The sequence below is a fragment of the Echiichthys vipera genome (genome assembly GCF_963691815.1).
Source record: "Echiichthys vipera genome assembly, chromosome: 4".
NCBI classification, from domain to species: domain Eukaryota; kingdom Metazoa; phylum Chordata; class Actinopteri; order Perciformes; family Trachinidae; genus Echiichthys; species Echiichthys vipera.
This window is the reverse complement of record NC_139829.1, coordinates 9,997,929-10,011,468: the sequence shown is the minus strand read 5'-3', so window position 1 is coordinate 10,011,468 and position 13,540 is coordinate 9,997,929. Positions and strand designations below refer to the sequence as shown.

The 13,540-nt window shown below is 40.8% G+C and overlaps 1 protein-coding gene across 2 annotated transcripts in view; it reads right to left on the bottom strand.

The window, feature by feature from the left end:
• Positions 1-13,203, bottom strand: part of nos1 (nitric oxide synthase 1 (neuronal)) — a gene marked incomplete at both ends in the record, with an annotated part of 34,975 nt that extends 21,772 nt beyond the window's left edge. The window contains 6 exons of one of the 2 annotated variants that reach the window (XM_083911923.1): positions 1,091-1,182; positions 1,338-1,500; positions 1,820-1,965; positions 5,512-5,649; positions 9,868-9,970; positions 12,479-13,203. In XM_083911923.1, the coding sequence (XP_083768049.1) occupies positions 1,091-1,182; positions 1,338-1,500; positions 1,820-1,965; positions 5,512-5,649; positions 9,868-9,970; positions 12,479-13,203 (1,367 nt within the window). The remainder of the gene's footprint in view (positions 1-1,090; positions 1,183-1,337; positions 1,501-1,819; positions 1,966-5,511; positions 5,650-9,867; positions 9,971-12,478) is intronic. The other variant, XM_083911924.1, reaches the window with a different exon arrangement.
• Positions 13,204-13,540: the final 337 nt, after the last annotated feature.

The following is a 13,540-nucleotide window of genomic DNA, read 5'->3' as shown; positions in this document are numbered from 1 at the left end:
TTTAATTAATGCTTTGTAGATCAGCTATACACCTTGTATGTGTAACTAGGTTTTAAGATCATTGATCATGTATTTCTAGAAAAGGGGCGTAGACAATCTGGATCAAAATTCATTTATGATTATTAACATTTATAATTGCATACGTAATGACTTATTTAAAAGTGAGAAAAACAAAGTACACTAATTAATTAATTCATTCATTTCTTATTAATCACTAATTACTTATGATCACTTTACACCTTTAAAGGCTTAGTTAACAACTGATGAAGCCATCCGTTATAAATCATAAACCCTTCATAAAAGTGGTAGTGGTAGAGGTTATATTATTCAGCCTTTTTAAAAGAGAAATCTAATAACATGTTTTCATAATGATCTTGCAACAAATATTTACTGCGCTGTATACATGACATAATTTCCCCAGTGAAATCCACCACTTTTAATTTAGGACCCTTCCTTCAAGTATATTTATATTTTGTAATATTGACAGGTGATTTTGAATAAGCAAAATGATTCCAAAGTTGCAACATGTTGCAATTGCACCATATGCTTTTATTTATGTGTCTGTGTTTGTTTATGTTAAAGAGAGCCAGACTGAGAGAGGATGTGGTGCTGGCTCTTTTCAACATGTGTATCCGAGCTGTCCTACAAAAGGCCAGGTTAAGTGTAGTAATGAGTCAGAAGCTACCCATCATCCAAGAAGTAAATATGAGGTGTCACACGTGATTAGGACTTGGCAGAAAATGAGCGAGCGCTGTGCAGGTCTGACAAATGATTGCTTGTTAGCAAGGTCCGCCGCCTCACCAGCAGGGCAAAGATTGGTGCCGAGACACTGACAGATAGACAAGCAGCGGACAGTGTCAGATACAACGTTAAGAGACAGAGCGCACGCTGACAGATGGGACAGTGGGTCAAGTCAGGGTAGTCGGAGATGGAGAGGGGTGATGAGATACATGGAGTGACAGATGGGGAGAGGAACAGCGAAGTCAAAGGGACACATCCACAGTTGAACAAAAGGATACAACATAAAGAAACAAGACTTCGGTAAATAGTTGAGCAGTGTTTGTTTGTTTGTTTGTTTGTTTGTTTTTACCTTAGGTTGCCCTTGTTGGTGGCGTACTTGATGTGGTTACAGATGTAATTGTACATTCCATGAGCTGTTGTGCAGTCTCTAGCATCAAAAACCTGGAAAGCAAACATGGATATGGGTTTTCAAAACACAAATAAAAGAAATACAGTATGTATAACAAGTGAGTGAACCAAAACTCATATAATGACCATACTGGACATTAGTAGATAGTTCCTCTTGAAAATGATGCGCATGTAAGACTTTATATTACCTGTAGTTTGGACCACTGGATCCTCCCTACACATCTAGCAGCATTCCTCCAGGCGTGCTTGGCTCCATAAATCAGCTCAGTGTCTTTCAGCTGGTACGTTCCTGAAGCTTTAATCTCCTTGGTGACCTCCTCGAGCCTGTCCACATAGGCCTTGGAGCCATATCTGTAGGCAGGACAGGTCCACAGGCACAAGAGAACAAGAGAACAAATACAACATACAGGTAGTGAATGTAAATCGCGCTGATCTGTAAGGATCCCTTGTGGTTCGATGTAGACATACCATCTATTAAAATATCGTAGAAAAGGCGATGAAAGCTTTGTTGCCACATTGGCCGATAGCTGCCCTTTTAAACAAGTGCCCAAATAAGCAAAGAAAAACATATATGAATTTGAAATGGTGAGTCCGGATAGAGCCAATACCAGCGAATGGTGTAAGAGTGGTGACAGAGTCGCTAACTCTCAACTCTGCAGGTTTTGCTTACCTTTTGATGGAAGTGTAGTACTGGTCTAAGAAGTCAGTGGCCAGTGGAAGAAGCTCCTCTTGGGTTCTGACCTCGTCTGGTTTGCGGGTGTGCTGGTTGGGTATCATCACAGAGCCGATGCATACATTTTCAGTGCAGATTGGCATCTGAAAAGACAAATTTCTATACAGATGAGGAAGGTTTTTTCAAGGATGAATTATTTTCTTTAGTGCTAAAATGCAACTGAAGAAGTCAGGTGACTAGGTGTATTGTACTTTCCAGCAAGAATAACATTAAGAGTCGATGTGTTTCAGGATTCCTTTTCCCTCGCAAGAGACAGTTTCTGCATCCAACTTTGTGATGTTATTGAATGCAAGATGAGAGAGGTATGGTTTCCTCTTAATTTACTGTAGGCAAAGCTATCACATTACTTTCCCTCTCTATTCATTTAGATTAACCGGCTAAGTCCTGGCTCTGCTTGATATGAAATAGACCTGGGAAATGCTTCAATTATACTTAAAGCAAATAAACTCATTCGGAAGAAAAAAATTTCCAATGCAATTTTCCAGAAACTTTTTTGCCCCTTTTTTATCTGTGGACTGTAATCACTAGGCTACACCTCTTTTGTCTTTTGGAAGAAGGTGGTGTCAAACATAAATGAACCTTAGGCGTTCTTGTAAAATAAGTGATTATGGTAAACATCTATTTCACAACCTTTTCGAGGATGAAGGACAAAAAGGTGTCAATATGAAATAAACTACCAACAAATGTATTGTAATATACTGTATTTCAATATGTAAGGCCAATATATCATATTCATCCTCGCAGAAAGTTTAGTTATCATTATATGTTTCTCTTGGTTCAGATAAAACGTCAATTTTTCTAATAAGGTCAGGACTCTGAAGCATACAAGGGATAATAACATAACTATTTTACAATTTCCTTCATTATATTGTTCATATAGGCATGGTATGATGCTAATAAATGACTAAGTCAGTGAGTCATGGGTCGGTATCCTTCTATTAAGCGGAGACCGAAAGACAGAAAGAGTGAGGAGGAATGACAGAAAACAAGACAAAACAGACAGATGCAGAGAGAAAATTGCTCATAGCTGAGAGCAACCTTGTGTGGTCAGTTTAATATGATTAGAGTTGAAGTCAGCTGTCACTTTGGTTTGCTTAAATGCCTTCACCAGCTTGGAGAGAAATCGAATGAGCGAGCAAGAGCGGAGGGCAGGAACGATAGCGCAGGCGAAGAGGAAATTTGACACTGACCCCAGCGCTGCTAAAACTGGCTCCTTACGCCAAACCACACACTTGCACTGTCCAAACACTCAGACGTGGACCGGCAGTATGTCCAAAATAAACTTCCCTCTGTGTCTCTTCCAACATATCCAACCCTCTCTCGACAAGAACAAAAAAAGAGAAAGACATATGTTGAACAAGATGACAAACACACTATGAAATGAAAAAGGAAATTGAGTCAGAATATGGGAAAATGTTCATGTAAGCAAAGACAGAATTGAAAGGATGAATCCAAAGAAAAAAAAGAGTGAACAACAAAGTGAAGACAGAAAAACATGAACAGTAAGAGGTGACAGAGTAAAAGGGGGAAATGGATGAGTAGAGCAGGGAGTGTTAAAAATAAAACAAAGGAATCACTTGTGCTTCAGCACGTCCGCTCATCATACCGCTTTGGGCATTCATGCCAGCCAGCTGTCCTTTTCTAAAAAGACGGATCATCCTCGAATACAGCAGCGTCTGTGATATATAATAAATCTGAAGATGCTATTACAGGCCATTCATTGGGATGCACAGCCTGTGTCCGATAAGTCACTGAAATAATTAGGCTGCTGTTTGTGTTTACGAATGGCTGCTGTGTTTTGGGGGGTAAATGCTTAAACAGCCGGGGTTCAACTTGCACTTGGTTGACTAGCTTACTAACTAGAGAGGGAAACTTTGTCTGCATGATAAAAATGGGGGGAAATGGATGGACAGAGCAGTCGATAGAGGAATGGGGATAAAAATGTATCACATCGAACCCTTTTCTAAGCAAAGTCTTTGCATGTAGCCCTTTGGAGTTTTACCCTCAAACAAAGTTTTGGGAAATCACCTTATTTATCTTTTCGAAGCCAACGTGAGGGTAGAGACTGTCCGCTCAAGCCCATCCAGGGCTGTCCATAATGGCCCAGCCACTCGGGCCATTATGGACAGCCCTGGATGGGCTAATAAAATGGTAGACGGTTTGTTTTTTGTTTCAACAATCAACATTGGTTTCTTGCCCACAACAACTCCCAAACCTTAACCAGTGCTGCATTCCCACTGTGACTTCACTCAACTTAAACAAGCCTTAACATCTTAAAACTTTTCTTAATTTTTAAACAGTGTCAACACTCCACTTTGGAGAGCATCGGCCACTTTGTCATTTCATTTGGAGGACTTGTGTGGGTAACATTTATGGTTTTGAGTGATACTATGTTTCAATAACTATTAAATGGATTGCTATGAAATGTAATGCAGACATTAATGTTCTCCTCAGGAAAATTGTTACAACTTTGGTTAATTTGATTTTTTGTCAAGGATTTGCTATTTCATAATCTTTGCCCAGATTTCCCAAAGCCCCCCGCTTTCTAGCTAAATAGAAACAAGCTTAATCACCAACATTTCAGGCAAGAGCTCTCTATAATGTATGAATAGTAAGTGAGAATCAGAGAAAAGGCACGTCACGCTGTGCTATATTGTTCTTCAATCTACTTGACTTGCAAATGATGTGTTCAGTCTGAAGGCGAAATGCTTTACAGTCAACCAACACTGTATTTGATGTTCAACAAGATATAATTAAAGCAACATACTGTATATCATATCTGTTACCTGTGTTAGTTGTATGACATAACAGAATGTCTGTGATTTTACACAAAGGCTGACACACAGGACTTCTGCTTATCATGCATTTGTCTAATGGGAAATCATGTTAACCTGTGACTATGTTGCACCTATTCTAATGTGGTATCATGTTTACACTTTTTATACTTCAACAAGTTTACAAATTCTATTTCCTCATCAAATAATCAAATATTTTTGCTCCTCTTTATAACATATTCAATTGATAAACATTTGAAACACCTTTCAATGTCAAGTGCAGCCTCAAAAATGTACCACAGACTCTAATCAACTGGAGCTGAAATTTTGATAAATGATTATTATAAACGAATACTTTTTGACAACATTTAAACAAATGAATGTGAGGATTTGTTGCCTTTCGTTATCTTATGTGATGGTAAGGATGGACTATTGGTTGGACAAAACAAGCAATTTCAAGTGAAAAGTTTGAGATGTACTTCAAAAAAGTAAGTGATGTTGTTATCCTGTTTTCATTTTTCAGAAATTTACACTCAACAGGATTTTAAATAAAGTTCTTTTCATAGGCCTGTTGTATTGAATTGCATTACAATTTCATCATACAGGAGTTTCTATTTTTCTGGTCACCTGGTGCCAGTTTCCTTCTTAGTGAAGGCTGTCAGGGCATGAAGTAACAAGAGCGCCTCACAGCCTTTATCATATCACCACTGGCATGGAAATCCTGGCTATTATAGGGTGACTTAAATCCAGACATGAAAAAATCTCTCAGGATGGTTGCCTCAGCGACAACTGTAAATGTTGCAGCAGATATGGCTTTATCCGACCATTAATTAGGTTGATTTCCCTGCGCCTTACCTTGCTGGAGCTGTGGTGAAGTGTGTCGCTGTAGATGGTGCCAGTCTCCCAGTTCTTGATCTTGATGAAGCGGGGGCATTTGGATGGGCTGCCGTTCTGCAGCGTCTTAGTGGGAGAGGTTCTGCCCTGGGCCGGGGGCTGGAAAGAGCACACAGACATTGACACATGAGTCATTACTTCATGCATTTGCGCTGTGCCTCTCTAATAGGTACTGACCTCTTAGACACTTTTTGTGCAAGGTGGTTAAGTTTTTCATGACTGGGAGAGGCAAAGTCCCTCCCCTTCAGATGGACCCCATGGGACCTCATTTCAGAAAAGAATATTTATGGTAACAAATGGGGTGAGACAAATTATTTGAATTTGAATTTATTTGTATTTAAATTGTGCTGTGAATTATTTAAAAGATAATTTTGCAAGTCAAGAAAGTTGTACCAGTTTTTTTTGTGTGAAACCGCTTAGTAAACTACATATCTTGTCTCGAACAATATGTCGTGACGTAACGGCCTTTCAAAATAAGATTTCCGGGCCCAAGCCTGCCCAAGCCTCGTATTTCTAAAATGCTGCCATACTGTATTCCCTGTTGTTTCAAAAGATTTAAGTAATAAAAAAATACAATGGAATTGTGATTTTAACGCTTTTCTATCAATGACGAGCTGTCTCACTGAAGAATTTTTCACATGTTCGGTAGTTTGTTGTCTGTTTTGTTCAACGGAGCGTTTGGACCTGGAAATGGTATTTTGCAACGGTGGTACGTTTTTTAGAAATATACATTGATTGTCAATTTTAAGATGGTTATATCCGAAGGAACTTTAATAGATCTTTTAGAGAGAGGCTTTTTATGTGGACTGCCAGCTATCCCTTTTCAAAGAAAATAAGTTTATCATTGTGCTTTAAGTCTTTCTAGCACAGACATACTGTATGTACAAAAACTACTTACATTGTCTCCCCTCTCCATTTCTGCTTTATCTTCCACTCCAGGATAAAGGCAATCAACATTTAACAGCAGGTTGCGGGCAAGATAACTCTTGGCTCACTGGGTTTTCCAATACTGTAGCGATTGACTTATGAATGGCTGCAATTTTAGCCCAAAGAATGCATTCCTAGAGAAAGGCGCAGAATGATTGTCAAAAATCTGAGAAATCAATGCCACACCTTGAAACCTCTATCATCATCTCCCACCGCATTGCTAATTGCACAGTGGATCATCTCCTGAACAACAGTGCCTCAATAATCGTGCTCACCAGAGAGAGGAATACCAACAGTCATGCCAGTTCAGTCTCATTGTCATCTCGCATCATCTCAAACAGCAGAGAGGAATGAGGTGGATTGAAGTGAATTTGATTTTGCACACACTGAGAGTAAAGAGCTTAGTTCCTGTGTGTTCATGCTCCAACAGCAGTAACCCCCACTGTTTGGCTCAGATATGACACATTGTTATCACTGAGGTTGTGGACAGGAAGAAAGATCATTGTACCGTAAAGAGCTCTCTGAAAATCAGATGCAGAGAATTATTAAGCTTGTTGACAGAAACAGCAGAGTAGTTGTGTTTTTGAATATGTTTGTCGCTCGCTGACCGGAAGCTATAGCTCTGGCATTTACATTTAAGTCATTTTTCCATTAATGCCACATGCAGGATTCAGAGAAGCCGGTTTATCCGAACAACCTGTAAATGTCAGTTTACCTTTTTTTTCTTTATTTATACATGTGCATTTCAGTACATTTTTTTATGTCAGTTACTGTGGTATGATAAACATCCTTTGCACCTGAAAGAGAAATACTTGAGAGGGTGGTCAGCTGTTGACTACTAAGTAAACATTTTGGCAAGTCAGAAATAGGTCAGGAGGGATACAGGGGCAGGCTTATGTGCCAAAATGTACCTTTTGCTAAACCCTCCCCTTACCAGAGATTGTCCAATCATAGCTTTGCTAACACTGCTAGGAACATCAAGTCAGTCAAGCTTTGCACATCAGCGTCAGATTTCTCCACACACTGAAGTGGCAATATTTGGCTTTTGAAAAATGTTGAGGCTGTCTACCTCTTTCTGAGCTAATGGACCCATTGTTGGGTTTTTTTTGTTTGTTTTTTAAGTTTAAATCTGCTACCATATGTGACGTACAAAAATAGAAAGATTTCAGGCATAGCAACACTAGCATGGCTTAGCAGTTACAAGATAACACACTGGTTGAAAATAATCAGTAACGGTTCTATGAAGACCACATTTATAGTGCTTGAATTATGAATTATAATGCATTCATAATACTTCATAACTAAACTCATAAACACACATAATCCTTTATTTGTCATAAAACATTATAGATATGACTTATAATTACGTATAAGTTCTAGTGTCTTATGAATGTTCTTGACTAGTTATAAACTATAACTTGCAACTTCGTTATAAGTCACATCTATATTGTTTTTATTACCAAATAATTTTAAACTATTAAAGAAAGTTATATGAGTCTTAATATTTCTTATAGTGGGACGGCATTAAACAGATAATGGTTTTTTATAAAAACCTGCATTTGGACCTGCTAATGCACAAAGTAAGTCCTCAAAGAAATACTCCACCCCACACACAGTAAATCCCATCATGCGTCAATCACCAGCCCTCAATGTCAAGAATAAGGTGTGGATGTAACAGAAGTGAGCGTCCACAGAGCTAGAAACGAAGATAATTGACGCTAATCTGATGAAGATAATTTCATAACGGAGCATAATGACCAAAGTCTTTCTGGTAAATGCACTTATGCAGTAAAAGTTCCTCCTTCACCCATCAATTCAAATTTCTGATGGGAAATGGAAATGATGAGTGCCAGATTGGGGGTAGAGGGGAGAAGTGAAAAAGAAGAAAGTAAGACTGACAGCCTGTGACATGGAAATAAATGCTATTCGTTAAATAAATACTGTTTAGTCATGTACATTTATGGTTTGATAACTGCCACCTTATGCAGTGGTAATAAAGCCATGCCATTCATTCATTCATTCATCTTCAACCGCTTGTCCCTGTCGGGGTCGCGGGGGGGTGTAGCCGATCCCAGCTGACATTGGGCGTGAGGCGGGGTCCACCCTTGACAGGACGCCAGTCTATCGCAGGGCACATAGAGACGAACAGAGACAGACAACCATTCACACCTACGGGCAATTCAAAGTCACCAATTAACTTAACACGTTCACGTTAAAAAAAACAAAAAACAGAGGCATAATCTCTCTGCCCTCTGCCAGCCTACTAGCTGGTGTAATTTGATAGAACACTCTGCCACCTTCCCTTAATAAACATTAAAATATGCAGGAGCAGAAGCACAAGCTGGACACACATGGACATGGAAAGCTAATTTGCAGGCCATCGACATGTCACTTGCGATCTGTGTATTTTTTTAAATTTGACTTCAATTTTCTGAAATCATTTAGTGTCCGAATTGAGACTATCAAATTAAAAACAAAACGCCCGCAGGGAAACCTTTTGCTGCATGAGTCAGTCACTACACCTTCCCAAACACACTTTCTGAGCAAACACCACCAGGAAAAAAATTCTTACATCATACATATACTCTCCATCAGCCATCAAGAATGCATCACCCACACAGCCCTCCCCTCTCTCTTTCCAACACTCTCCCACAAATAAGTGTGCACATTAACAGTCTCTTCTCTGCAGGTGTAAGGGGCTGGATCATTTCTACAGGGGTCACATATGATGGAGAAAAACGGATCGGCAGCTACACACATTCATTAGGACTCCTGGAGTGATTTCACCCCATCCGGCTCCATTGATGGGGGCTCGAGCAATGTCACAAGTGGGTGGATAACGCAGATTATGACACTATCCCTGACACAGACACTCAGACCTGTGACCAGACCCTTCCGTGTGGAAGGCATAAGCTGGATTTAATGCTGCACCAGCTTTCCCCGCCGGAAGGATCTAATGCCTAGGTGATAGGATCTTAAGCAAAGGCTTTACTATACGTGCAAAGAAGCAACACAGATGTGTGCATGCTCAGTTCGGTTTCTGAAAGCATTGAAAAGTGGCAATAGTGTGGATTATTCTAAAAGGCTAAAACGCCAGAGGCGAAGGCAGCCATGGACGCACATGCATTATACATCTGCAGAGATACACTTGCAAACACATGCCTGCACACACACACACACACACACGCACACACACACACACACACACACACACACACACACACACACACACACACACACACACACACCACACACACACACACACACACACACACACATAAGGACCTTCAGGTTATTGATCTAAGAGAGCAGAGTTGCAAAAACTTATGCTTACACATGATCTCTTCTTCTCAAATTAATTTCAAGGGTTGAACATTTGATTCATCTTACCTTGTCAGTATCAGCGTTGTGGAGCACCATCGGCATGTTTTCCAGCATTCTGTTGTTATCTGACGCCAGCTGGGGAGACGTGCCATTTCCCACGCCATGGTCCCTGGAGGTCAGACATAATTTTACGTCAGGTGTGTGTGTTCACATGTGGTGCAAAATAGATCTTTCATTCAGACACATGCTCGCTTCTTCCATCTTTACAAATAAATAAACCATGGATTTGTACGGTCTTCAAAATGCCATTAAATCAGGAATCCCTGCACAATTTCTGAAGGGTCTGCAAGCCCACGCAGGTGTTTTCTCTATTCAGGCCTTCGTGGGAGTGTATGACAAAGCTCGACTGGCATCTCTCAGGCTCTCCTGTTTCTTGTTTGTCCCTGTTGGGTTGCTGCAGTAGGACAACTTGCTCCTTCATGTAGGTAAGCCTAAGAAATTGATCAGAGTTCTGCTCCAACTTAATTCTAAGAAGAAGTGGGTGTACGCTACAAAACTACAAAAACCCTTGTGAGCAAACAGGAGACAGGCACTTAAAAGGTAATTGCCAAAAGTGTATTGACATTGCATCTGTGATTCCAATCATTTTAGCCACACTTTGATTGTTTCGTTTATTTTGGGGAACGAATGGGAAAAAAATGTTACTACAGCACTTTCCTGCCTACATTTTCCTTGTTCATCCATGAAATTAAAACATTTATACAGTCACTTGTTTGGCTGGTTTATTAGGTTTCATTTGGTCAGTTAAACAGATATATGGCTGCACAAACAAATCAAGATAACCGACTGGATTTCTGTCTTTCTTTGAACATAGGAATAAACATCACTATGCAAACATCTGCCACTCAACCCCTAAAGAGGGAAAAAAGCATGGGATATGAAGGGCCAGAGGTCTCACTCTGAGCTGTAACAATATGATCCTAAGAGAATCAACGAGAAGGGGGAGGGGAGATCACTGTGCAAACCACACAAGACATGAATAAACAGGGCAAACTCATTGCAGTGTGATTTCAAGTTTGTGTTCCTCCAAACGAAAACACCCACACATATCGCCGTCTACTGTCTTTCACACTCACCCCCCTCTCCCGTCTTTTTCATGAGCTCGTGCCCATCATGCTAATTGTAAATCCTCACAGGCATCCCTTCTCCCTTTCACACTCCCTGTCACACTGTATCTCTTTATTGCCGCAATGTGCATGAGCATATTTATCCCCGCAATTCAGAGGTGGAGTTCAGACATGCAGAAACTGCGAGGGAAGTTGCATGTGTCATTTGTCATTAGCTCTGATGCTACTGCTTTGAAAAGAAGTAATCATTTATAATGTGCCATTCGATTCCAATCATCAAGAGGTAATTTGAGAGATTTTATTTCATAGATGTACCCAGATAAAAAAAAGACTTTACTGGCTTTTTCCTTTCACAATAACCTTTTCATAAGCTTTTACTAAGAACTAGAAAGTCTTTTTCCAAAGCAATAACAGAGGATAAAATTAAGTGAGCTCCTTCCTGGTGCTGACCAAATGTCAACATGTTTTTAAATTGTATAGGCTTCAACCTCATTAAGAAAAGCCATTTCTAGCAAGACTTTATCCTTCAACCTTCGAGTTTGTTTCTTGTGCATGAATTACTCAAAGTGTCTTTATGAAAGAGGGGAGAATGTGCGTGTCTTTGTCAGACTGTAGCCTCAGTTTGATTTAAAATCATTCTGGGAGTGCACCAGCAGGTAACTGAGATGCCAATATCAATAGTTCACTGTGCAGACCATTAAAGATAGACTCAGGCAAGGATTATTGGCTCAAACTGCAAAGCCTTTTCAAAAGCTGGTCCAGAGTGAACACTTAAAACAAACTAAAAATCAGTCATAAGTGCAATATTTGTCGGTCTTCCTCATTCATTGTTAAAAAGCAGACATGTCGAATATACATTTTACATACGTTTCACAACGACTTGCTCGCTGAAACACTGCTGACCTCCATAACCAGGAGGGACTGTTTGTAAGTTTGGGAATTGTCTAATATTACGTTTAAGACAATCTTTGTGTCACATAAGGCTATCGGGGTCCGCTATGTCACATTGATATGGGAATTGACATCAATACTAATGAACATCTTTGTATGTGAACTGTCATATCAGATTGAGGCCAATTGCAATAATATTCTGATACATGCTAATCATTTTCCGAGAAATAAGAAATGAATCTCAGCCCAAAAATTTAGCGAAAATAAACTAAAACCTGATCTAAGATAGGAAGTTTTATAAAAGATGAATGAACCTGGAAAGCTATATTGTTTGTTAATTGAGGTTTTGTAGAGACCAGTGTGCAGACAGTAATTTCTTGGCTCTGTACACTGAGTCATATGAGGTAAATGAGAGTCTGTCTGTAGCTACTAATGTAACACAGCTGGGTCAGGTAGTTTAGGGACTGTAGGGTGGCAAAATGGGGAAACTTCCTTTCCATTAGAGGGCCAGGTGTAGGCTCTTTTGTCAGCTAATAACCATCTTTTTGACGAGTCCCTGATTTAATTGTGATTCTTAATGTACATGGGCTCTAACTCCAACAAAGCAGAAGGACACTTTAACTGAGGGATCAATAATGTAGTATCTCATCATAAATTACCAGGCCACTTGAATCTCTGCATCTCTTCTCCCCGCGTTCCTCTGGCCTTCTCCATTGATCTCCTTTTTGCTGTTTTTGATGAGGCGTAGCACTGGTTCGATCTCCTTCAGCAGCTCATTATTCTCCTCCATCCCGTTGCACAGGAGAGCTCCACGGCTCCCGTCCCTCATCAGCAGGGGGTCCTGGGCCTGCACACTACCCCTCTGCAGGAGGGACTGGGTGATAGAAGGAGAGGACAGGTTCTCGATGGCCCTAAGCTGTGGCTCCTTGTTGACCTGCTGCTGCTGCTGCCCAGGGCTGAATGGGCTGAGAGGGGAGCAGTGCTCGTAGGACTTTGAGGGTGGGAAGGCGGGACGTGTGACCCTCACTGTGCGTTGACGGCCATCTCCAGACAGGGTGGTCTCCAGGTGGGTGGTGAATCCCTCAGGCCCACGGAGGATCAGCACGGCATGGCTCTCGGGTGACACGTTTTTCAGCGTCTCCAGGGCCCGTTCGTAGGACAGGTCCACCAGCGGCTTGTTGTTAACAGCCAGTACAATGTCGCCCACCTGCACCAGGCCACACTCCTCTGCCGCACCTCCACGGATGAGGTCAGACACGATGACAGGGGGCTTGGACACCCTCTGCTTCACCAGAAAGCCCAGACCACCAATCTTCCTCTTGAAAAGACGCACTGAGATGATGTTGGGCTGCAGCTGGCACACTGTGGGCTCTGACTCCTGCATGGTGCCTGTGTATGTGTGTGTGTCGGTTTGTGTGTGTGTGTGTGTGTGTGTGTGTGTCTGTGCGTGCGTGCGTGCGTGCGTGTGTGTGTGTGTGTTTGTGTGTGTGTGTGTGTGTGTGTTAGTGAGTATATGTGTGTCCCCAGGGATGTTTCTGAAAAGTAACAGAAGGAAATAGAAGTTTCATTAGTTTGGGAGGATATTTCCTTCACTTGAGAGTTTGTTTACAGTGTTGATTTAACACAAGTCAAAGAGGGTGTATGAGTCATTCAAGCAGAGTCTAATGTTACATAGATCATTACGTGCTGCCGAGCTATGGATGCAAAATATTATCATGGAT